Below are 27045 nucleotides of genomic sequence, written 5' to 3' on the forward strand. Positions count from 1 at the left end.
CACTCCTGCTGCAATGAACTGTGCTAAACTCTTCTGCAGCCTAGCTGGATAAAAGGATAAAATGTTTCTTTTTTTTTTTTTAAACTGCCCAAATAAGTTAAAAAGTGTTTGAAAAGCAGGGCACAAAAATCAAACTGCTTTTGAACTTACAGCAGACTTTTATGCCTTCATGCTTGTGGATGTGAAAAAGCTGCTGCTGAACAAGCAGGGGCAGACCCTGTGCAGCTCCCAAATCACAATGGTGCCATTGATGTCCTTGGGCCTGGGCTGCCACAGGCCAACTGAAGGGCCTGGCTCCTTGCTTGGGAAATAAAGCAGTGTGTAGTAAAACCTGATACGAATAAAGAGCTTTAAAACCTAGTCATCATCATGGGAGTAATGGCTCAAATGAAGATGCACTCAGAAACAGATGGAACAGATTTTGTGTGAGAGTCAAGAGAAAGACAGGTTAAATGAATGGAAAAGAAAAGGAAAACAAAATAAAGTTATCAGTATTTGTGGATATAACCTAGTATGGAAGTGGAAAATACTTTATCTCTCCACTGGATTACTGAAAATTCATTTCTCTCTCAAATGACCATTATGCTAAACTGTATCTGACAGTAAGGAAAGGGAACCAATTTGTATTTTGGTATTTAGGGTGGTGTTTGTTTCTGTCTTCTCTGGTTAATCAGGAAATGCTCTTAACTACTGAAGTTGCTGTGTGGATTTTTGATAAGATTATAAATGAAAAAATGTGCAGTGTTGAAACTCACTGGCCTTGGAATGTATGCATGTCAGTATTGTCCAGAAAAGCCTTTACTACTTAGCTCCCATGGTCAGTTCATGGTCACGTGCAAAGCCACGCACAGTTGTTCAGCAGTGCAGATACTGCAGTGCAGCAAAGCGGTTTCTCCCAAGGCGTGGCCTTTCCTGCAGGATCCAGGATGTGCCGTGAACAGCCGAGGCACCCAGGGAGGGGCAGCCTGCCCTGTTCCTGTGCTGGGCTCTGGCAGGGGCTCTCTGAGGTCCTGTCTCGGGAGCACAATGTGCATAGAAACATCAGGGCTTTGATTTGGGACTTGGCAGCGGCCTGTGAGTGTAACCACTTGAAATTATGGCAGTCATTCTGGTCTAGTCCACAAAAACCCTGATTAAAAAGGTGGATTTCTTTCTATTTACCCTCTCCCTGGTAAAACTCCTGGTTTTGCTTTGAGTCATATTGAAATAGGTCATGTAAAGTTGAAGACTTTGTACCATTGGTTAAGAATCTGTGCTATCATTCAGCAGCATCAAGTATTTCCTAGACATGTGTAACCTGTTACATTGCACTAATTGATTAGTTTGTGTTTATAACAGGAAACCAGTTTAAATTACTTTTGGGAGGGTAGATATTTAAAAGGCTCTTCACTCATAGACAGCATTCATAAAAAGACTTATTTATCTCAAACATGGAGAAAATGTTCCCAGCTGAGTATGAAACTACGTGTGCTGGATGTACTTTTACAAAAAAAGAAATTCGCTATTAATGTAAACAGTGTGAAAAATGCTGTCTCAAGTGCAGAAAAAATAGATTATGGATTATATGAATTTTGGTTTAAGCAAAGATTAAGGCTGTAGCTAATCACTTTTTATGGTTCTGAAAAAGTGGCACTGGAGATACTTTATTAAAGGGAGAAAATCAAGCTTATCAAACTTTAATAAGACTTAATCAAAGACAGAAAGACAAGGATTTTTTTTTCCTAAGGTGTAATTGTAAAGGAGATGTTAGAAACTTGCTTCTAAAATATTGAATATTTAATGTTCAGAATGATAAATTATTTCAGTCATATTTCATAGTTTGAGACCGGGTATATAACAATCCCTGCACAGTGTATTGGTCACTGATGCAGTCCCCATCAGTGGGACTGATGCAGAAGGTCTAGAAAACCAAACTGGAGAATCAGGAGCAACTGTCTGCAGAACTGTTTGCAAGTGGTCTGCATACACACTGTAGGGGGGAAAATAAATTAATTCTTGCTAAAAGAAGATAGCAGCTTTCTTTTTATTAATATATTCTTTCCCACATATGCTTGGAAAAACTTAAATTCAGTTCCTGATGGCATAATAATTAGTTTGTACTAGTTAAACTTAACTCATTTTCTTCTATTGTCTATTTGGAATCTGGGCTGTACTGTTTCATCTGTGCTGCAGACAAAATCCTGCCATTGATTAGCCAGACTTATCTCATGATCTGAGGTTGGAATCACAACTTGCACACCCATAATTTTTTCCTGTGTTTCTGTGAATAGTTTGATCAGAGGAGGTTTTTTTTCATTAGCTTAGTAGGTAGCTTGGGAATAAAGAACAGCAATAGAATGAGATGTGATACTCTGAAATGCTCTCTGTATTTGGAATGATCTGTGCTACTTTTTGTGAAATATTTCAGTCATATTCTTTGTTGGTTTTGGAGCTGTAAAAGTCATCAATAAAACATGATGATTTCTGGTTTTGTCAGGTCTGTAGATTTCTGGGCTTACCTCCAGGTATCAGTTGTGTGTTTCACATGGTTTGATGGCTTTGTCAAATAAATATCAAATCAGTTCCCTCCCAGAATATCTTTTTCATGTTTAAATGTGTGGACTGACATAACCAATGAGTGACACTGCCCCAAGCCTTTATAGCCAGGAGGTAATGCCTGAGAAAGCACCAGCAGTGCTGTATTTCAGCTTTCCTCTGCCCACCCAGCTGACTGTGCCAGATCTCCTCTTCTGGCAGAGTGTACTCAGGTAAATGGAGACAGCCTCTCACCAGTGTCTGTGTCATTTTTCTTCACTAGGAGCCAAATACTCCAGAGGATCTGTAATAAATGACTGTTGTTTTAAGTGAAAGACTAAGTTTACATTCTGTTGTCAGCTTTTATTGGAAGAGACAATGAGTGAAGAATTGGATGATTTTTTTCAGGGCTGGACTTGGGCAGTCTGTCTGCTTTAGTTTGTGGCCTGTATCCTTACTGTAATGGGCACTAAATTAATCAAAGCCCATCTCCTCGCACCCACAGTGTCTCTCTCTTTGCTCCCGAGTCTGCATGCCCTGATCTCTCCTGTGTCCTGGGCCAAGGTTTGCTGCCCTGCAGGGCCAGTGCCTGCCTGGCCCCACAGGCTCTGTGGGCTCCTGCTGCCAGCACAGGAAAACAATCGCAGATCTCTCCTCCGTGCTGGTGTCAGCATTCCCTCAAATCTGTCAGCATTCCCTCAAACCTGGCTGTACCTGGGCCCTCAGTGTCTGTGTCAGCCCAGCCTGAACCAGCCACAAGGCCTGCAAGCTCTGCAGAGAGCAGCAGCGCTGTCAGACACAGGGCCCGAGCAGCTCCTGCCTGAGCTGGGGGACCCAGCAGTGCTTTGCAGCTCACAGCCTGTGTGTTTTGAGTTACAATGTTCCACTTTACCACACAGAGCATCCAAAATTCTTGAGAAATTCCACTTCAAATTCAAAACAGCTTAGGATCATTCATTAGCTCCAATTTTTCATCGCAAGGAACAAAAGCTATTTAGCAAACAAAAGAAGCAGTTTCTACTTCAGCTTTTAATTCTTGTGAGATAGAGTGCTCTTTTCTGCAGAGATGTCACAATCTGCTGGTTTAGTTTAGCTGTCATACAGTTATTGCAATTCTTGGCAGTTGTCAGGAGTGCAAGGAGTTACAAAACACTTTTTGTTATGCCAGCTGGAGAAAAGAGTGGGGTATTTACACATGTGCATTTCACTAATCTAGCCCTTCTGACTGAAGTAGTATCTAGATTAGAAGATAATTCAATTGCATTTATCTACTCGAAGGACTTTTGCCAAATGTGTGCTGAGTTTCTGTGCTGGGTTCACTAATGTGCAGCTGAACGGTGCCAGAAGGCTCAGCTATCATGTGCAGAGCCATTAGCAGCCAGTCCAATCAAGTCCTGAAATACAAGAACCAGATTCTAACTGAAATTATGTAACTCAGCCAAGTACTATCATCTGCAGGTTCAGCTGGAGCTCCATGGCTAAAATATCACATGCTGCCTTGGAAATGTATCCCTGCTGGAGACTACCAGTCCTGAGTGTTGTTTGTTATTTCTAAATCCTTGATTTACAGCTATTGCCAGAGGAGAGTATTTCCTGATGTTACTGAGGTAGGGTAGGAAATACGTTGCTCAGAATTCAAGACCTGCCTTTTCACTGGGCTTAGACAGAAATTCTGATTCTGCCCTATAAGAGCTGAAGTTCTGAAACTGCCACTTAGAAACTGTAACCTCAGTTATGTCCTTCCTTCTTTACAGAAAGAAATTAAGGATGTATAAGAATGGGTAGAGGGATTTTGAATTTCTGTATTAAAAAAGCCCACAATTTTGTGTTAGATTCTAGTGATTAATTTCTAGAGTCCTATAAACTGTAGGAGTTCCCTTTGAGATGCTGCATTTCCCAAAACAAAACAGTAGATATGCAATGGGCTACACACTTAACATAGTTACAGATACAAGACATGTATGATTCCTACTCCAGTTCTCTGGAGTTCAGTGTTGTCCTTCTCTTCACATTGAATTCCTCTCAGTCTGCTTTTGTGCCAGCCCTTCTGTCCTTTCTCTTCAGTATTTTCAAGGCAATGGTAAAGTCACTTAGAACTGAACAGCAGAAAATTTACATAGACTTTGATGGAGTTGGGAATTTAGTTAACCACTGCTACCCCTTCAACTTAAGGGAAATTTTTGTGCAAATTTGAAGAGAGAGAGGCTTTTTATAGATTATTTTAATAGTACTTAATAAAATGCATTTGAGGTATATAATTATAGAGAATGGCTAGGTAAAAATACCTGGAAAGTTCATCATTCTTATCATGCACTGTCATTGTGTATATTAATTGTATAAGTCCTTTTAAGTGAGGTTGGGTCATTCGCAGAATAATGAAATCTGCTCATTCTTAGTTCTTGTGGGAGTGATTCTTACTTTCAACAAATGTTGTCCTGGCCTTTTGATAGCTTCTCTTGTACTTCTCCCCAGTACAGGGGGCTGGAACAGACGACTCATAATAACACAGGAACTGTTCAGCAGTGATGTCAGTTCTAACAGGAGCTCTTTACTCATTGCAGTCCATACTTTGGCACAAAGTAGGAATTGAAACACCCTTGGTGAAGAACTGGGTTGCTGCTTGTTTAATTGTGGTGGCTGTTGAAATGCAGTGCCAATATTTTCATGTGTCATGAAGAACATGGAGTATTAATGCCTTCACACTTCTGTGACTTTCATAAAGCCTGTCATGCTAAAGAGGCCTAGGCAGGCTTATTTTTGTGCTAGAGACCTCATAAACGTAGCACTAGCCTAAAAATGAACTTCATCACATCCTCTTACTCCTTCGTTTACTTTCCCAGTAAATGTTGGTATGGCCTCCAATAATTGCTTTTAGAAACTAAGCATATGATCTGAGTTAGCATATTCTTTAGTGCTCCCTAATTCTCTGCTATTCAGAGCCACAGCTCAACATTCAGAATTACTGCCTTGGCATAGCTTACTCCCCATGGAAAGCATGGGAACCATGTAAGTGCTATTAGTTTTGTACTTACAAATAATAATATTAAAAGTCATCAATCACTCAAGAGCACCTGCTTGAAAAATGGGGAAAGGCATTTTATTAGAGCAATTTTAAACAAGGGAAACAGTACTAGGAAGAAAACTGAAAATGAAACTCAAGATTGAGTTCATGAGGAGTGCTTATGCCTTGCAGTGCAAGAATTAGCAAAATGCTGAAATTCTGCTTTAGTGAATGCTTTTACTTGCATCATCAAATCTGCTTCATGAGCTCCCTATTTCCAAAGCTTCAGGCCGTACACAGACATAGGTTTACAGTCTTAGCATAGCAGCTGGGTAATAGGATGCAGAACATCCTCTGCCTGAGTAACACTGCTGTTATATGGGTTTTCCAAAGGTCTGTGCTGCACGCTGCTTCCCACTGGGATTAAGGATGATGTGTGAGAGAGCAGCAGTGACACTGAGGTGCAGTAAATGCCATGTGATCACATCCTGCAAATGTCAGGTCATGTATCTGTGCGTGCATTTTGCAGTACCTCGTGTGCCAAAGTCTCAGAAGCCACAGTACGAGAATGCTGTGGTCAGGGAAGGGGGTTTCTTGCATTCTGCCTCTCATCACAAAAAGGACAGGAGAGGAAGCCTAGACTAGCTAATGTGGTTTTGTTTCATCGGCTGAACTAATACCTGTCAGAGAAGACTGCTAAAAAACGAGGGGAAGTCCAGCATCCTCTCCTGCCAGAAGCTCAAGATTGGTAATGTACAGATTGACTCTGCTCTGTGTTTGGAGATTTTACTGAAGCCATGGAGACTTCAGAGCTGCTGTAGTGTCTGGGCCTGAACAGATTGTATAGCTGTAGGAGAAATCTGGCTTTTTTCTTAAAGCCTGTAATAATTAGTTGCAACAGTAGGTAATTGTCTCTTCTGCTTTGCTGGCCCGGCATTTTCCTTGAGCTGATGCAGCAACAGGGCTCTTGGAGCCAAGCACAAAAGGAACAGGCACAACAGAGAGAAATGGAAGCTTCTGTGTGAGGGAATTGGTGAAGCAGTAGTTCAGTGGATCCTCCAAAGCGGAAAATGACTGCTGCAGTGCAGAAAAGAAGCATTTCTGTTTGCAGTGAGTAACTGCAAAACCATTACATTTAAGCAAATAAATCGTGTGTTTGTTTTGCAGGTAAAAAAATTCAGGAATCTTTTAAAAGCAATAGTGGGATTTGCTGCTCTCATAATCATTGGGAAATGCACCCAGAAGATGCCTGCTTTCTCAAGACTGAAACAACACTAGATTAGACCTAAGGCAACAGAATAGAAATCTCTTGAACTTGGTATTTTTGGGACACTGTCATGGTGGAGGGGTAGAACCTACCAAAGCGGGACCTTAGGCCAAACTTGGCAAAATTGGTTTAATGGAATTCACTGTTTCCAATTTATTCCCCTTTGAAGCAGGATTTCTTTTATATGATAACTCCCTAAGGAGAATATTCAAATAACTTCTTGAGCAGGATTATGCTATTGACCTGAAGTTTTACTCTTAATATTTTAGATAAGAAAGAAAACTGTGCAAACCTTTCCTTGGAAAGAATAGTATACTTGAATTATCATTTCCTTGTTATAGTGTTGGGAATCTGGTACTTTTATCTAGTAACTGCTATAAAAATATTTCAGCAATTAGTTGAATGCTAATGTCTCAGAAGCTAGCAATAACTACGAGTCATATTTAATTTGCAGTGTTATGAGAACTACTCAGTTCATGGATAAATGCGACAGTACCTTTATAAAATAAGCATATGTCCAAGCTATTCAAAGCTGTAAGCAAAGATGTTTGTTGGGTTTTTAAAAAGCAGATTTTGAAGTTTCTTCTAGGTGAAAAAATGCGTAAGATCTGTAAGAATAGGGGCCTGTATTGTGGGATAATTGCATAGACAGACAGACAATCAAAATTTCAGGTGCTTTGCAGATCTGTACATGAATAAGTCCCTAAAATTTGAATCTTTGTGCAGGAAGTTCTGACTCCTAGGATTGAAAAAGGACTGGAAATACCACAGGATCCAATTTACTCCTAGTTTCAGGATCTTAAAAACAGATGCTGAGACATATTATGCTTCTGTGCTGTGTTTGTTTCTGGTCCTTCCTGGAATGAGGAATAGTAGAGGCATACACGGTGGGGGATTTCTCTTAAAGTTTGTATTTGAAGATGCTGTTTTGCATTAGGATTATGTAAGGTCATAGAGCATTTCTTAGTGGAGAGTCCCATTCTCTGGTCCACGTCCTTTCTGACGCAGTTGAAGTGACCAGTGACGGCTTTGAACTTCCAAAAGGGTTGGCACTTCATGAACACTTTGCCTCAGCTATGCACAGTTAGAAGATGCCCCATTTTTGTTACAGATCTATGCCCTTACCTTGTCTTGGTTGCCAGTGAAGAAACTAAATACAGTGCAAGAGGTGAGGGTGTCCAACCCACAGAGATGCTGAGTTTTGGTTTATGCAATCTGATCCTAATTTAAGGCCAGTAAGTGAACTGCTGACCATTTTCTAATATTCTCCGTTGGCTCTGAAATAAGAGTTTGTAGGATCAGATTGTTAAAATCATTTGACTCTTGCTGATCATGAGATCTTAGCCCTGCTCATATTTCTTGAATTAAGATCAGAGTTCCTGTTTGAGCTTTGCCATGACCTCAGTGGGAGTTTGAGCTGAAAAATCCAGAGGCAAATAGTAGATCATTTAGTTCGTGAAAAGTGTTCCAAATTTCTCCTGAATATTTTGTAACTGAGGTGTGTTCTAATAATCAGCAAATATCTATGCTTCTGGAAAGGAATTTTTTCAGAGAATATGCTTGAACTAATGAATAATTCATTATTTTGAAATTGTTTATTATTAAGTTTCTAGGCATTTGGCTTTTTCCCCATGTTATGTAGAGGTATTTTAAGGTAGTCTAGGAGCGTGTGCTGTGACTTAGAGTATTTCTAGACTAATGGTCCATGTATTCCCCCTTTAGTGACATAACAGGTATTGTGTATTCCATCCTGCAAGACACACAGGCATGAAGGTAGGCTGTTTTGTCACAGTGAATAGTTTTATATATACATATATATATATATATATATTAGGGTTTTTAAATGTCTGAAGTTGTCTTCAAGTCCTTTTGGAGAAGGGAGTTGCACAATCTGTGTGCATTCAGAAGTAGCCCCAGGTTTTAGGAGTTGCACTGGTGTGGCAGCTGGTCAGCAGGCTGTAGGTATGGCTGTGTGCAGTTAAAAGCCAGCTCGGTGCATTTGCTGGACTTTTCCACGTGCTGGACTTTTCCAGCAAGCCCCTTCCTTCCACATTTCTCTTCTGTTACATCCTTCCTGTTACACTCCATGCATGGTTTGTACCACTAAGCCAACTGCCTTACCTCACAGGAGATGTTACCAAAGGCTCTCTGTGGGGTTTGGTTGTGCAAGAAGGACCACCCTGCACTGATTTTTATAATGCAGTGTGTGAATATCTTAGATTGTCTCTGAAAGCTCCATATAATGTATTTTTGTGCAGGAAAGATAAACAGGAGAAGTTGCATGTTTCTTTCACTTCTTTCATCCAAGTGGTCACTCAGAAGTAGTCTGATTATTTACTGCAGCTGTATCTGGGCACTTGCTTTAAAGTGTTGCTGTTTCTATAGAAAGCCAATATGGACAGGACATTCTGCACTTTAATTCAACTTAAACAGCACCAGGACTAAATTTTTAAAAGCTTGTTAACATGAAATACAAAGGAAATGCTTCAAATAGGATGGGTCAACTAAAAATTGTGTTTATGGTATAGAAATAAGATAGTTGCTATACTTTTCCTGGCAGATGCTTTGGTTTTCGATGGGCAGCTGCAAAGCAAATGCAGCCTGAGAGCCCCATCCATCTCACCCACTCACCTGTTCGAGCTGCCTTTGTTGAGGACTTTATCAAAGAACATTTTACGATGTCTTTTCAATCTCTGACTTGCACCTTGAGTGCGTCTGCAGCTTCTCAAGGTTCCCAGGATGAAATCAGCAGTGAGCCATTTGCAGTGGATTTCAGCAGCCACGCCTTGAGCTGGGCTCCCTCTGGCCGCAGTCGCAGGGCTGCAGCCTCACCCCAGAGAGAGGAGCTGCTCCCTGCTGACCTCTGTGGGCCAGGACCAGCTGAGAGACTCCATGGATATGGAAAGAGCTGCAATTTGTCTGTCTACAGCCTTCATATCCCTTGGAAAGCAATTAAGTAGGACTTAGGACATTGTTCTCCCACACAGAAAAGCCTTAGGACAGAAAAATATACTGTATTAGTCTGCATATTAGTGCTGTTGCCAGATATAAGAAGTTTCATTCCATTATTGGTACTGTGCCCATTTTGAAGGAAAATGTACTGCAAATAGTGAGGTACTACAGCCACACCTAAAATATTTCTCTTCAGATATGGTTAGAAAAATAAGAGCCATTCAGCAAGACCCTTAAAATATGTATCAAACTGCTAATATGGAGAAGTTAATCAGAATTTGTATCCTGAAATTCTCCATATCACTAGTGCAAAACATTATTGAAGGCCACTGTAAACAGCACAGTTTTAGTTAAAAGCTGTTTCCAAGATGAAAGATAAATTAAATGAGCTGCAGCCTGCATGAGGAATTCCTCATGAGGAATTAATGGTAAAAGTTCTCAAAATCTTTCATGCTTTGGCTAAAAATATTAGCACCATAAAAATTCTTCAGGGGGCAGAGTTGAGGTGGTGGATGCAGAGTGATCAAAACATAAAAGGGGCACATTTTCCCTTTTTATGGAGAGGCCTCTTTCAAATCTGTCATATGATGGATTTGAAATGGAAGTTTAATGTGCACTCAGTTTTTCAGACAGCCATCTTTCTGCAGCTTGATTATTAATAACAATTTAATCTTAGCCAGCTTTTTTTTCTTGAGCTCTTGATGAGTCATTTATCTTATTTATTTAGCATCAATCTAAGAAAAAATACTCAGATCATAAAGTTAAGGAAATGTTCCACATTAATAAATCAATGCAAAATCAGTCTCCAGTACATTTTGGAGAAGTGTTTAATCCATAGTTGTTTGAATTAAAAAGTAAAAAAGTGTAAATACCATATAAATAGCAAGGAAATAATGTGACTGGATTTCCAGTTTAACCTGTGTGCAATTTTTTTTGAGCTGTAGTTTTTCCTCTCAGCATGATATGAGCAATGATGAGGCCATTTCCATGGCTCATATTGTATGAAATATTTTTCCATAATAATGCCACAGTATAGAGATTGTTTTGTTGGTGAGTCAGTAAATGAGACCTAGGAAGCAAGTGGATTTTTGGCAGCTCTCAGGAAAATAAACACATAGCAAGTGAAATAAAAGTTCAAAATGTGTGAATACATTTACAGGGTCTGATCCAGAGCTATTAAATTCATTGACATTTTTGCTTTTCTAAAAATATTTCATCAATATTAAGCAAATTATAAATAGTTAAGTAGTCAGAAGCAACCCGTCCAAGTCAAAAGATTTTGAATTTTACAACCTAACAAGACAAGGGTGTGTCAGTGTCCCTTCTCACGGGACATTCTGTTCTGAGTCCTGCAGCAAAGCAAGACTGCTTCTATTGATTAGTTAAGTAAGTTCAGATGTCTGGAATATGTACAAACAATAAAAGTTTTGTCTCTAATGTGTATTACTTTGGAATTAGTGGCATAAATTTAATTTCCCGTCATTTGGGCCATGCATGTAAGTTTTTCCTAGCAGCATAAATAGTTGTGTATAAAGTTGAGAGCATTTTAGCTGAGTATCGCTGCTGTTGAGACCGGGCGAAGAAGCAGCAGTCTCTGGAATAACTGGGTCCTTTACCCTGAGGTTTTTTAAGTTCAAAGCTTGTACCTTGAATTTGGATTTTAAACAGTAAATTACTAAGCAACATACAACCCGAGGGTATTACTAGATTTTGGTTTTTTATTTAAAAGAAAATTCCTTTGTAATAAAATTGAAAATCTATGAGTAGAACCTTTAGAGAAAGGGTTGTGTCATTCCTGTGTACTCCAGCAATGTCTGATAGGGTTTCAGCCTCTCTCTGTATATATTTAAACTAATGCCACTGTAATATTGCATAAATTATGCACATATATATGGCAGGAGTTTCTAAGGGACTGAAATTTATAGTCACACAGACAGATAAAGGAAGCAGGAATGAGAAGGACCAGAGGCTCCTATGTCACCAAACCACTGACTTGCCCACAGTAACAAGGGGAATGCACTGCCCAGAGGGATACTGAATCCATATTTTATCAATCCCTGGCTGGTATCTGATTTGCCAGTCACTTCTTTATGCAAGAGATCCTACTGGCATTTTCTGAATGCTCAGCACTCCAAGCAGTGCAGAGCATCTGCAGATGCTCTGACAAAAAACCCTTGTTCTCAAAAGGAAGTGGAGGGACCAGCCAAGGGCTTCAGGAGAAAGCAGGAACATTTGGCAACTCAGGGTACTCATGTGCCCCTACATTGTTTGGTCCTTCTATATTGTGTAGTGCTGTTTTTCTGGATCTGAATCTGAGTTTTGTTCTGCCTAAATCACAAAATAGTGCTTGCAAGGGGAAGAAAGTGCAGGAAAACCACTTCCTTGGCATCCGTGTGTGTTGTGTGTGCTGCTGGCTGGTTGAGAGTCGCATGGCCACCTGGGAGGAGCTGTTGAAAGAGGTTTCCAAACTTTGATTTTTCTTTCTTTTCCTACAGCATAACCATACCAAGTGTTGAGACAGTTTTCTAAGATTGGTTTGTGGTTCATTTGCTGAGCTTTTCCCCCACAACTACTAACACAGCTCTGTTCTTCTCACCAGCTTTGTTCCCTGGCCCCAGGAATACCTGGGAGTGCTTTGTGGGGAACTGGTTGGGCTGCAGTGTGGGCAGGTGCCTTGCTCTGACCCCGTGCTGTGTCTGTGTCCGCTGCAGCCCTGCGGAGCCGCTCGGGACGCTCCATCATCAACGGCAACTGGGCCATCGACCGCCCGGGCAGGTACGAGGGCGGAGGGACCATGTTCACCTACAGGCGCCCCAACGAGATCTCCAGCACCGCCGGGGAGTCCTTCTTAGCTGATGGGCCAACAAATGAAGTCCTTGATGTCTATGTGAGTTAGTGTTTAAATAACTCTTCCTGATGGAAAAGAAATCGCTCGGTTCGTTGTTAACATGCGACACTAAAATGGCATTTGGTACCAACACTTTGTTACTTTAATTTTGAAATGTTAGTTTTGATATTTTACACTTGTTTGGTGTGGTATCCATTTTGCTGCAGATCTTAGGAAATTTAAATCAAGCCTTTTTCTCTCAGACTTAACTGATGCAGTAAAACCAATTGAACTTGTTCAGTAAAGTAGAAATAAGGCATACAAATGTCCAAGGCTTTTCTTTTGTGAACTGGATTTTTTCTGGATACTTTCCTATTGAAACAAATTTGGTGTAGTTCAGTTTTACAGTGAAGAAGTAAATACTTAAGCCAGACAAGGCCTCTCACCATCTCAGTTTCCTTTATAAGAGACAAGTCCATAAACCTATAGAGTGCAGGATTTGGAGCAGGGCAGTTTTAATATGAAGCTGTGATAGGAGACCATAGATAATGGCTATTTGAGAAAGGAAGAGAGAAGACAAATTGTTTATCAGAGGGAGAAATCATATTGAGAAAGCTTTTTACTTCAGATGGGATGGGGTTTTAGTTCATCATACTGAAATAAAAAATATAACTTGAACTGATTACAACTTTTCCAAGATAAATGGGGTGTTCTGAGATTATACCCTCCCAAACAGTAAAATTCATTTCTTGAAAAAACTAGGTGAACTGAATATGTGTTTCTTTCATCCAGCTGTAGCTTTTTTGTCCTTGAGTGCAATATGGTGTGGAAAAGTGGGTGTGCTGGGTAGTTTCATAGAAAAATTATTGGTAACTACCCTGATTACTAATCTGGGAAAAGTTAGATGTTGGCAAAGTTATTTCCCATCTGAGTGGTGTCTAATAAAGCAATGTAATAATTATGCTAACACTACAATCATTAAGGTTGAAAAAGACCTCTAAGATCATCTAGTCCAACTGATCCTAACTTCTTTTGCAATTGATTGTAATGTATGACTGGGAAAAGCCTGGAAAAATAAACAATTGGGCTCCTAAACTGTGCAATGCAGACTCTGTGTTTTTCAGATGTTCATGTCATTGTGCAGTTACAGGGTTTGGGCATGGAGGCTTGGCCCTGAGTTTTTGTTTTTAATGCCTAGTACATAATGACCCAGAGAGAAAAGGTTTAGGAAATGGATTAAACAGATATTTCCAAAGTAATATCATAAATGGCCTTAAGTTTTGATGTTTGATGTTTGTTTTAATGTTTGATGTTTTGGTTTAGGCTTAGGGGCTTGAAGAGAACTGCCATGATGGATGCAGCTTTACCAGCTTTGCTCTGTGCCTGCTGCTGGGCATTGCCACTTCTGATTTGACTGGACTCTCACCTGAGGTGTTTCTGGTTGAGAGAAGGAATAGTACAATTCAGTATAACATCATAGTTTAGTCTCTTTTTTAATGTAGTGTGGGAAGATAAAGGTGAACAGTGCTAGATGGAAGAAGATCAATGCTTAGTATGACACAGCCTCTCTACTGGGTTTGAAATGTGCAGCCAAGCAGATACAGATGTCTTTTCTCAGACTTACAGTGCCTGAGTCATGTAATTCTCCATTCACCCATACTCATGATCTGTGTGCTATGTGTAGGAAATGAAAAGATTTGCAGGTAGGAACTCCAAATGGCTTTGTGTTCTGTTTTCCTGAGTTCCCACTGTCTTCCTTCCACTCTGAAATAAAGAAGAAAAGGCTTTCTGATTTACAGGAGGTTATAAGTAACAAAAAAAGAGGTGCAGTTCCTGTGCAAGTGTGAAGTATACATTGCTACAAAGACTTGGGTCCTTTAACTCAAAGCAAAACGATCGTTTTGGGTATTTTCCTGCAGGAAAGCTGGAACAATATACTAATTAGGGACTTCATCAATTAAGCTCTCTCTAAAATATGCCTGTGTCAGTTGTTTTGAGAAATGTGGTGGGAAAACCATCACATGGGAACCACTGGGGAGTTGTTCCTGGAACCGTCTAAAGAACAGGGTCCTGGTTCTGGAAGGGGAAGTATACTGCTGAAGTGAGTTCACAGTTCTTGGTTCTCTCAGGACAACAAAGAGGGTGTATTTTTTGGATAAGAAAGTCACATTGGAAGGACCCAACCTTACAAAAAAAATATTGCAGGCAGTGCACTATTAGATGGTTCAGAAAAAGTAAATGCTCTCTGAGGAACAGCGTTTAGAGGAACAGCTATTATATTTGGCAAGAAAAGAGTGATTTTGACATAAGTTTAAAGAAAAGTCTGAATCCCTAGTTGGTATTAATAGATGTGAATTTAGGGAAGCCTTGAAGCGTTAGCTGTGCTCTGCTGGGTCACTGGGCCATTAGGATAGCAGGACATTTTACTTTTAGGTCCAGGGATTGTGAGAACCAAAGAGCCAGAGCAAGTTCTGGTGTTTGCTTGTGGGTTTGTTGTTTTGGGGGTTTGTTTGTTTGTGTTCTGGTTTGATTTGGTTTGGTTTTAAAAGGTACGGTGAGCATAGTCTGAGGCTTCTATCAGACTAATCCCCACAGAGAGTCCAGGCTAGAACATCAGTGTCAGTAGTAGCAGGACTGAAGTAATCAGAGCTAAAGTGGTGAAATTGGAGCTCATGACAGCCCTGCATTTGTAGTGTGGGTGTGCTGAGGCTCAGAGCAGCAATGCACTAGGAGTCACTGGGGATAGAGTGTGCTGCTAACAGTTTAAAAAAGCTGTCCTAAAGTTGTATCTTTCTCAGGTCCTATTGTGCCCAACTGCTTAAAAAGCCCACGCAAAGTAACAGTGACTGTCAGAGTCACACTCCTGTCAGCTCATGTGGGCTTGTGCAGCAGTGTTCTGAAAACCCTGAGGTTCATTTTCACATTTAGAGGAGAAAACCCTCTGGTTCCTGCCTGTGTTTCATCAAGAACATGTTGATAGGGTTGTGCTTTGCTGTAAGGCAGTGGGAGTCTGGCTGCACTGACGCTCAGCTGAAAATGAATGTGGAAGGATGCAGGAGGGCTGCGGGCAATCTTCAGCTGCTGCAGCGAGTCCTTGGGCCTCTGGGATGTGCTCCTGAACTTTGCTGGGCAGTGCTCATGGGGAGGGCAGCAGGACAGCCCAGCTGGAGCTGGTGGAGCGCTGGGGGGGCTGCAGGGAGCTGGGGGGAGCAGCTCCTCTGCGGCGGGCGCACGGTAACGCGTGCGTGCGGTCTGCAGGCGCTCTCCTCGAGCCACTGCGGAACCCTGGAAAACGCTGCGTGTGTAGGGTTGGGGGTTGTGGGGGCCAGGTTTGCTCCTTGGTTTCTCCTTTGCTTTTGTTACCTCAGGCATCTGTCAAGTTCCTGCTGTCTGAGACTCTTTTGATGGCCTTAGGAGCACCTCCTCTGCTGCTGGAGCCTGGTGTGAGCCTCTGCTCCTCCCGCTGCCGAGGGGGGAGGCTGTGGTGGGCACAGCCCACAGCACACCTTGGCCCCAAGCATGGCGATCTCAGGCTTTTCAAAGAAGATTTAGACGAACAATTTTTCTGCCATCATGAAGTAGCTCAGTTTGCAAACAAAGGAACTTGTATTTTCTTCTTTGCAAACATTAACTTGTATTTTCTTCTTTTGACATTTTTTGGAGACAGCCATTAACCACTGCTTCTATCCCAACCAGTGATAAATAATGTTATATAGCTGATCAGTTCAAGTTGATATTTAAGTGTTAGTAACATAACAAGTGGAAGAACTCAATGTATGGCTGGTTTTCTTTTTAGATGATACATCAGCAGCCTAACCCGGGTATACATTATGAATATATCATTCCAGGAGACAATGTCATTAGTCCTCAGTTGATTGCTCACAGGAGGCCAGGTAAAATGCCACCGTTTCCTTTTATCAAACACATTTTGTTACTTAATAAGCTAATGGAGAAATTAATTCCAATGAATTCACTGTAAATGCTCCCATTGATCTGGGAGAGGTCCAGAATTTCACCCTACATACTGAATGAGAACTTAGCATAGATTTGGTAAAACGTCAATGAATTAAAAGGGCAGGGTTTATTATGCTTTAGCTGGGAGTATTACTGCTTTGAGTAGGAGTGTTGTACCCATGTCTCAGAATCGAAATAGAACATGGTCTTTCTTTTCAGAGTCTTTTTCTTTTTGAGATAATTTAAAACAATCCTCCACAGTTCCCCTTTCCTCTTGCACCTGGAGAGGATCAAACAGAACTATGTTCTCTTCCCAAGCAAGTGTCTGGGCAGCTCCTGCCCGAGCTGTGTGTGCTCCTGGGAAGTTCTGAAGGACAGGGGAAACTCTGCAAGTGAATTTGGTGCTCGTTTAACGTTCGTGACTTGCTTGGACAAATTCCTGAGTGTTCAGTATGTCCATAATGAGGAGCGGCTGTGCTGTGACATGGGGAGCACAGAACTCAGAGCACGGAACAAAACAAAAAGGGTTTGGGAAATTTTGACACTGGGTGCATTAACTCTGCGTTGTCTTCAGTTTTTAGTTTTTAAGGTACTTGCTGCCTAAGACTTGGTTATCTTAGTGTAAAACAATGTAATCTTTGCAGGTCACTATTAGGCAGTGTCTACATAGCAGATAAAGGCTCCTTCCAAGTTTAGTGATTCTCCAGTTCTAATTATTAGAGAATCATAACATAGACTAATATTTTCACGTGAGGCTCGTTATTTTACTTTTCTATTATTGTCCTTCATCAGGGGAGCCATTGAATGGTCAGTTAGGAATGGCAGAAAGTACAAGTCGTGAGGATGAGGATTTGCATAGAGAGACAGACATTCTCACTGGACAGTCAGCTGGAACTTTTCCAGTTATTCATCCAGGAAGATTTCCTTCTCATCAGCCAGAAAATCAGGTGCCTGCTATGCAACCACCAAGACAAAACCGAGAACACAACTGGAAACAGGTTGGAAAAACTGAGTGCACTACTACATGTGGGAAAGGTAAGTGTTTTGTGTATGCACAAAACATTGTTAGAACTGCTGTTTTCTCTTCTCTTACAACCAAAAGTAATTTCACCACTATTACCTGTGCTTATATTTAAATCAGTAGGAACAGCAAAATTAAAAATAGAAGGCATGGAAATTATAAGGAAAGATATGTCATTTGCCTCTGAAAGGAAATATTTCAGCATTTATGGCAAGCTGCTCTCTCCCATAACCTTGATACACAGCTGCTTTCCTCAACATTCTTTGGCATTTTTACCATTCCCTTTTGCCTCTCCAGCTTTGTCAGATACACCCACCGTGCTTTTTGTGACTTTGTCAACAGCTTTCTGATCTTCACAGGAGGGTTTCACAGGCATTTCATCAGACATCTTTGTCTCATTGGGTGTTGCTGGAGCAGCACTGATGTGACTTCAGAAATCTGAGGTTTTAACAGGGAAGAAGTGGGAAGGAAAATGGGTGGAAAGGGCCTGGTGAGCTTTTGGGAAGTGGTGCATACACTGCTTGCATATACTGCAAAGGTTGAGCTTTGCTGCCAGACATTCACAGTGACCACAGATTCAGTAATGCACAACACAAGCTATTACTTGGTAGAAAAAGTTTTTGTGATGGTAAAAGTGAAATCATTTGTACTGTGCATAGCCACCCACCACCATAACCATAACACTGCAGAGGTTTAAAATAAACCTGTACCAGTGTGGGAGCTCAGCTGACTGTCACCAGTTCACATACATGTAGAACATTTGCTTCTTAATTAGTTTGAGAGGACACTTCATAAATTTGATCCAAAGCCTGATGAGTGTCCATGTTATAGCTACAGACAGAGCTGAAAAAATCCAGCAGTATTGATAACAATCAAAATTGTTTCTCAGTTAAAAAAAAAAAAGAAAACATTTCTCCTTGGAGAAATTACTGCAAAAGTACTAGAGGTAAAATACAACCAGTAAAATTCAGACTTCTTTAAGTCAGCCTTTTTGTGGAGAAAAATATTTTAGCTGGCATTTAAGCACACTCTGCTTTTACTACAAGGCATAGAGGCAGAATCCGTCATTGTGTCTGATTATTGGCTAGCAGCAATCAGTTTGAATCACCTACTGAGTGACTGAGCTCCCATATTCAGGGTGAATTTTAATATCCAAATCAGACAATTTATGGTGCAGTTGCAGGAACACATCAGGGTAAATGTATTCTTCCTTTCCATCACAGAAATCCTGGTTGTGTATGCTGTGGCCTTAATCAACATTGGCACATAATTCTTACTCTTTCTGCAGAGACCTGGTCATTCTTGGCAGTGGTATTAATGAAATCTGAGTCAAAAGGAAGATAGCAAAACTGTAGGACTTAAGAAAAAAATCAAAATTAAAAAAATTAATTTCAGCCTCCGATTTACTCCATGAAATGTAGCAACAGAACTGCCAAAAACAAGTGGTTTTTTCCCATGATGTGAAGAATGTGTGCATATTCTGATTGTTAAATTCAAAAGAAACTGGATCTTGAGAGCTGGATCCTGAGACTACTGAGACTGCATGAGCATTCCTTGTGATCTCGGTGTGAGACGCCCATAACTCTGTGAAGGCATTTCAAGCCAAACTAGGTTATAGAGGCTGACAAAGAAGGGAGTGGAAAAATCAGGAAAAAAATCTGTACTATTTAAGGCTTTGTTTTCATTTTTCATCATTCAGTATAGGACACTTTCTGCTTTTTTGTTTCCTCTGTTTTCCATTTTATTCTATTTTATTTCTTCATGCATAAATATATGACCATATATATATATATGGTTTCTAATTATGTTTTTTACGATCCACCAAATTTAAATAACTTTAGGAAATTCAAAGTTGCAAGAAGAAAAGAAGCTATTTTTGTGCTACCTAGGGAAAAGGGAGGTTAAATTAACAGTTTTGATGAAAACCTGTGAGATTTCAAAGCACGTTTGTAAAACTTTGGCTTAGAAAAAAAGTCTTTTTTTTACGAAGTGAAAATGCCTCACATGAGAACTGCCACCAACTCTTGTCCCAGATTTCCATTTAAGATGTCTGAGCAAGTAGATCTGCTGGAGTTTGGACAGTGTGGAAACTGCTACTTCATCCTGTCAGCGCTTACATTTGGAAATTTTGGATAAAACCTTTGTCTGTGTTTCCTGCTGTCAGGTTACTTTTCCTGTCTGCATCCGTGTTGGATGCTGCAGTTATTGCTGCAGAGTCTTCTGCAGTTCTTTACCTAATTGTCTGTTTAATTTCAGGATCACAGTACCCAATTTTCCACTGCGTCAACAGAATCACTCATGAGGAGGTGCCCGAGGGTTACTGTGACAGCAGCACCAAACCCATTCCAGAAGAGGAGGCCTGCAACCTCTTCCCATGCCCAGCTTTGTAAGAGACTGTCATTTAAATCAAGTGACATAAGCCAATGTCATTGAGATCTTGCATGTCTGAGAGGCTGTTCTAAGTAGGAATGTAGCTTGAGCTTCTAGATACAGTGCACTTGCAAATTGGAGTGGATTTTTTTTCCACAGTTATTGGTGGCCTTCTTCCCCTTCACAGGGGGCAGCAGCATGCAGAGTAGACAAAATGAAACCTGGAAATGAGTAGTTGTTGCAGATTCTCAAAATGCCTGTGATTGCTCAGGCAGACACGCTCTCTGTGGTCTCTGTGGGTAGACCTTTTTCAAGTGAGAGGCTTCTGCATGTGCCTGTGTAAAAGAAGAGGCTCTGCAGGTTCTGCCCCTCCACGTGAGATCAGTGTTCTGTAGTGGCCATACTTTCATTATTTAAAGCTGAGATAGTGCTCACAGCAGCTCCCTTGTACATTCACCTCTTTGCCCTGCACTGAGCAGTTCTTTGGCTCCAGGACTGGGTTCTGGGGTGCTGGTCCCTGTCTCCAGCACACTGATACAACCACCTCAGGTGTGCTTTCCTTCTGAATCACACTGGGAATTGCAATTGGCTGAGCCGCTTGTTTGAAACACTCAAAAATTATAAATAAAAATTTCAAAAACAAGCAAAAGGATAGTTCCTCCAGGGTGTATACCAAGAAGAGAAAAGGGTTAAATCCAGTTGTCTTTAGAGCAACTTTGTTTTAGGTCAGTTTTCCCCCTGTCTTGTGGTTATACTCTTGAGTACTCTTCTGAGCAGCAAGTGGCCACTCCTTACCCCAGGGAGGTTCCCAATGGTGTGAGTGCCCTTCCAGGCCCAGAGATGTCTCTGATGAGCTGTTTCCTAGGGCATATTAGATACTCAGGAACTTCTGAAGTCATTTACCTGGAGATGGCTTCTCTCACCAAAAGCATGTTCCTCGCCTTTTTCATTCTAACAGCTCACATTCATTCATGATAATATCGAGAGTATAAACAAAGAAATGTAAATATTTATATGCAGAGATTTTGCTTGCTGTGCACAAGAATTCTGAAATAAAAGGTGTAACCAGTTTAGATACTTCCTTTAGGTGTGTGTCTGTCTTCATGCTGGTAAAGAAAAAATGGAAAATGACATATTTATACAAAGGTGATTAAATAAATACAGTGGAGTTTTGGAATGAGAAGGCTATATCTAGAGATTTTTTTCAGTCTCTAAAGTTAATTTTATTTGTTCATTGCTTATCATTTACTATTTCAGTTTTACTGATGGATGAATGCCTGGATACATTTTGTGATTTTTGTGTCATTGGTCTTTTTTAGAGACTTTGCTGCAGAAAAAATTTATGCAGCACATCTTAAATTTTGGGAAGTGTCATTAGAACAGTAATGTAAATTATAGACAAATTATTTTAAAAACCAAGGAGCTGTTACAGCCCTAAGTAACGTTTGTGATATGTCTGGAGACCATGACTGGTGCAGTCTGTGTCCATGCTCACTATCAGCAGCCTCTGCAGGAAGGCTGTGTGGACTGGGGTGTGATGGTGCCTCGTAAGGGATCGGTGCAGGCAGAGACTGAAGCACGATTTTATAGGGCCCTGGACCAGCATCAGAATCATTACAGTTCTCCTAAGGTCAGTGTTAGAGAATTCTTTGTGGGACAAAAGTATCCTTTTTGTTCTCTGCAGCTGGGATATCGGGGAGTGGTCTGAGTGCAGCAAAACCTGTGGGCTGGGAATGCAGCACCGGCAGATCCTGTGCCGGCAGATCTACGCCAACCGCACGCTGACGGTGCAGCAGTACCGCTGCCAGCACCTGGAGAAACCCGACACCACCAGCACCTGCCAGCTCAAGATCTGCAGCGAGTGGCAGATCAGGACAGAGTGGACCTCAGTAAGTAGGATCCATTCATTTGGGGCAGAATACCTCAGAAAGAATACAGATTTTCTTCCGGGTGTCACTAATCAAGCATCAATTTGGTTTTGTTTAAAACAAGCAGAATATTAAAAGCCTTGGAAATAAGCAAATCTGAGTTCAATAAATCCCTGCTTGACTATGACCATCAGTTTCCTAACCAGAAAGATGTCTTAGCAGGAATGAATGAAGTGTAAGGCCCCAGCTCCCTGGTAAACCACTGCAGTCCTCGCAGAGTCCTGATGCAGCCTCCCTTTTGTCACAGTGTTCGGTGCCCTGTGGAGTGGGGCAGAGGACTCGAGATGTGAAGTGTGTCAGCAACCTTGGGGACGTTGTGGATGATGAGGAGTGTAACATGAAGCTGCGGCCAAACGACATCGAGAACTGCGACATGGGCCCCTGCGCCAAGAGCTGGTTCCTCACAGAGTGGAGTGACAGGGTAAGGCTTCTCAGCGTCTTTATCCTGCCAAACCTTCTAAAACAAGAGCACCAGAATTTAAAAACTATGCATCTGTACAGCCATAAAAGGAGTAATCTTATTTTCCAGGTTTATTCTTGGTCTTTTAAACAGGCAAAAGCAAACAAAAAAATAATGATCCCAAGGGCTTCTGGAGTTTGTGTTAAGATACAAGAATGCATAGAAAGGGCAAGCCTGTGGGTACATGGCCAAATGTCCAGACTTAGAATTGGCTCTGGGTCTGAACTTTCCAAAATATTGAGTGTGCTGAGATTTATTATTCTTCCTTGCTTAGTGCTGAGTCTCAAGATTCAGACTCCTAAGAGTTTCCCCACTGTTTTTTTAAGGGATACAGTTTTGAGGTCTGATGTCTGAGTTTAAGTTCAGTCCATAAACCAATTATCTCATAGGTGTGAAAAGAGGGGAAAAACTTCATGAACTTAGGCAGGCTTGATTCAGACTCCTGTATTTTGTGAATGTGGATCTTGGGGTTAATTTTCTTGCAATGAGTCAGATTCTCGGCATGAAAGCAGTAAAACCAGTGGTGATTTAACTTGTTTTGTGATAGGGCTCAGAGTTGTTGTTCAGCAGTGATATTTATGTGCTTTCATTAAGAGGCTTGCAAACATGGGCTAAGAAAAGCCTGGTATTTGGGTGCCTCTTGTGGATGCTTGCATATCAATTTCATCTGTAGGCAAGTTCATCCTTCAGTCTGTAAAATCTGGTTGCATCTCCCTTTGCTTTGACAGACAAATAATATAATTTATCAGTGAGGCTGTAAGATTACATTCAGAACTTCATGATTTCATTGTTTAGATCTCGTTGTGATAGTACCTCTGAAAGCCAGGAATGTCAGGCTCACAGGCTGTGCATGAGTTGGACACTCAGAAGGTTTTCCACATGGTTTAGATGCCAAGATGGAGCAGGAACTTCACAAGTAGGGCAGCTACCTGCTATGTCACAGAACTTTAAAAAGGCTGATCAGACTCTTGCTACAAGGTCTGCAAAATTTTCAGCCCCCACACAACTCAAGTGGATTTGATACAGAAAACAAAAACACAGACTACTAAATCCGTGTCATCGTAACTTTTTTTTCCAGTGTATGCTCTTGCATAGTATGGACAGAATGATCGCAGGAGCAGCAGACATATTAGGGCAAAGGGCAAAGGTTTTGCTGTAGGGAAGTGGCAGTGGTTTTTTTTGGTTTTTTTTTTTTTTCTTTTTTTTTTTTTCTTATAGATCTGTTTGTTGTACAAGGCTGTTAAATCCATCCTACCCTCAAAGACGGCATTTGGCCTAGTGCAGTTCCACCACACAGAGCACAGACATTGCAGTGAAAACTCTAGCACCTTTCTCTTCATTATTCTACACTGATATTTAGTCCTCTGCAGAATTAAAAGCAGCTTTTGAGCTGAAGGTTATAACTCTAGAGTGTTATTATGCTTATTTATACGTGTTAAATGAGACGTAGAAGTGAAGCAGGTAATGTGGAAAATGTTGGAGTTTTTTTTCTTACCACAAACTTTTTAGGGCTGCAGAGTAAAGAATGGATTTTGTTACCTTCTCAGTTTATATAAGTGTACAGATTAATTTCTTCCAAATGCTTGCTACTGTAGTTGGCATTATTCACCATCACTTCTGCCAGGAGTGGGTTTGGAGTTTGATTCACAAAGAGGATGTAAGAAACAGCTTATTTCGGGAAAAAAGCAGATTTGAGGTGGACCATGCAGGATCCCCTAAGATTCACATATAGCTCATAACTGGGATGTTGAGACACCCAGGGGCAGTGATTCCAGGGCAGGCAGTGAGGTAGAGCAGCAGTGAACAGCTTTGCACAGTCGGGCTGGTGGCCATCAGCTGTCTTCCTGTGCCTTGGAAGGGCTGCGTCTTAGGAGCAGAAATTTCTCTTTCTTTGGAGAGGAGTGTGTTTCTGTTGAAAGAGAAGAATTCTGTCATGGAATAGAAATGGTCATTCCCAGATGTACAGGCTTTGCATGTGTCATTTCCCCAAACAATTCCTTAAAGAGTACTTGAAGCCAAGCCACACTTCAGCAATAAGCACAGATCAGCGATGGGCAGCCACAAATGGTTCAGATAAGCAGTCAAAAGTTCAAATGCTTTAAAAAAGCTTGTTCAAACCTCTTGAGTCTGCAAAACTGTGGTGGAAATCTCACAAGAACAGACCTCCTTTGTGAGATTTATTACATGCCTACTTCAAGTCCCAGCTGGAAATACCACAGAACAGTCTTTCCCATTGTATTTTGACATTTCAGCCGTGCCTAGAAGTAAGAGGTAAAAGAACTTATCATAACTTTTGGAACTTTGAAATGGTTGAGTTCAAACTTATTTACAGCTGGAAGAGAAGGTCTTTTCTGAAGCCACTTTGCAAACACTTCATGTGTGCAGTTGCACATGCAGCAAGCAGAGATTTCCAGAAGCCTGTCAGAGATTGGTTAGGCATGAACTTCCTCTTTCAGCAAGGGATAGATCAGACTTCCCTGTCTGGACTGATGGGATGCATGGGCCATTACAGTATAGCCTTGGTTAACTAGTGAAGCATCAAGAGAAAAACACAGCAATGTAAAAATTACAGTTGTCTGTGGTGGCAGCAAACGTTCAGTTTCAGGATTTGATAACTGTGGTACATATTTGTGCAGAATTTGACACAGATATTCTTTAAAACTGTTTTAAGAAAAGAACGTGGTCTAATTTAGGAAAGGTGAAAAGATTTTGTGTTTTCTTATTTTACTGAGACCATGCAAAGTTTTAATTAATGCAGAAACCACAATAGTTACCTATATTATCACTAATAGTGTCTGTGGTTCCAAACTAGATGATTGTATCATTACTTTTCCTTAAATGTGACTTCAGCAATATTACATATGTGCACTTAAAAAATCTGTAGAGCACATACAAATCTGTGTGTAGGAGTTGTGTTTCCTTCCCAGGGTGGGCTGGATGTTGCTTTACCCTGTAAATAACACTTGGCTGCCTTCTTGTCATGTTCTCCAGTCTTGTTTTCCCACAATGTGTTTATGCATTTTATGGGCCACCTGTTTCGCCCCATGGCATTGACCTCCTTGGTGTTGGTTTCTGCACACACTGAATTTTTATATATGTAATTAAAACCCCCTTCATGTTCCTAAGACAATGCAGTTCTTGATTTGTGGTATTTTGGTAAACAGCTGTCAGAGTCCACTGAGTGTATGCTACACAAACGCTTTTACCTGCAAAGCTTATGAAGTATGGGCCAGCACGTGCACTCGGAAAAGGAAGGAGGGAAAACAATTCATGCCTGGGAAACAAACACTTCTTTTCTGAAATGTATATACTCTTGTTCCTTGTATGGGAAGTTGGTGTAAACACCCTCTATTGATATCCCCCAGGGTCAGTCTTGAGAGAAGCAGAAATTTTTACCCATTTCAATGGAACAGATTACAGGTTAAAAGTCTGTAGTAGCAAAGTGCTGGTTGGTCTTACTTTATCTGTGCCTGTCTTTGCATTTATTGCTCTATCTTGAGCATAAATAAGATAATTAACTTAAGTTTCATGGCTTTGACTTTCATATGATCTTTAACCTCTTTTGCCTATAGAGAGTCTGGACAGACTTTTGTGATATTTTTATGTGCATTTGTGGAAAGATTGCTTCCTGTCTCATAATTCTCTAAAGATGTCATACTGCATTAAAGCAGCAGAGTTCCACCAAGCAGCATCCATTAATCAGCAGAGGAAATCTGGTGAACCTTACTGAACTTAGCAACAAAATAGGATTGATGGGAGCAGATGCGATTCTTGCAAACATTTCACATGACTGATTCTTTGACAGCTCTAATTGCTGGAAAGTTTATTTCTCCTGTGGGTCAGGAGTGGGAAACTGCATTCTCCTGATTTACAGCAATGGGAGACTCACCAATGTTTCCTCCCAGCTAACTGGAACATTCCCCTCCTGCATTTCTGTTTATTCCTCATTGCCATCTCCTCTGTTCATTTGTTTCTTATTTTACGTTTAGAGCCTACTTAGAAAAGAAGCCAAAATACAAACAATTTTTAGATGTTAATGAGATTCTGTGGCCAAAATAAAATCTTTGGAAGAAAGAAAAAATGCTGCACATCAGGGAACATAATCAAAACAAACCAAACACATGCTTTGGATTTCACTCTTCATTAAAAGGAGTAACAGCAATGCTTCTGTAATAATCTTCTGCAAGAGAACTGTAGTAAAAGGACAACTTCATAAAAATCAATGCATTATTCCTCTCAGTTCTAAACATTTCCTAAAAGGTTCAAGAGGGTTTGTTGAGCAGTCAAATGTGAAACCACCAATGAATATTATAGCTTACACTCTTCTTTCACTGCGTTTTATTTAAATCTGGATACTTCACTTAAAATCGCCTGAATCTTGGGGGAAAAGAGAAAAAATGGCCATTGCGCTTGTGCAAGAGTTCATTATTTTTTATTATTACTGTTTATTTGTTTTAGTATAAAATGAAAAGAAGATGAAATACCCTTTTTCACCGATTCCATGTGGAATTCATATGGAAATAAAAGGTTTGCATTCTTTATGTGTAAATGTGTATTTCACTTTTTGCAATGAAACATACAGCCAGGAGGGTTTGATAGAAGGGCGGCCAAGGTCTACAGAGATTTTTGTTTCCTTCTCTAGACCTGGCCTTGCTTTGTCCCATTCAGACCCCACAGCCTGCCTGGCTTTACCTGTGGCCATGTTGCAGGGGGTGGCAGGTGAGGGCAGACAGGGTCCAGTTTGTCAGGCA

General features: G+C 40.8%; 1 protein-coding gene across 1 annotated transcript in view; it reads left to right on the forward strand.

Moving 5' to 3' along the window:
* THSD4 (thrombospondin type 1 domain containing 4) overlaps positions 1–27045 on the forward strand; it is a 90527-nt gene that overhangs the window by 49015 nt on the left and 14467 nt on the right. The window contains exons 3-8 of the mRNA XM_063413098.1: positions 12446–12621; positions 16358–16454; positions 17308–17550; positions 19793–19922; positions 21591–21795; positions 22082–22255. Of these exons, the coding sequence (XP_063269168.1) occupies positions 12446–12621; positions 16358–16454; positions 17308–17550; positions 19793–19922; positions 21591–21795; positions 22082–22255 (1025 nt within the window). The remainder of the gene's footprint in view (positions 1–12445; positions 12622–16357; positions 16455–17307; positions 17551–19792; positions 19923–21590; positions 21796–22081; positions 22256–27045) is intronic.

Source organism: Prinia subflava, chromosome 15, assembly GCF_021018805.1.
Source record: "Prinia subflava isolate CZ2003 ecotype Zambia chromosome 15, Cam_Psub_1.2, whole genome shotgun sequence".
In the NCBI taxonomy this organism is placed as follows: domain Eukaryota; kingdom Metazoa; phylum Chordata; class Aves; order Passeriformes; family Cisticolidae; genus Prinia; species Prinia subflava.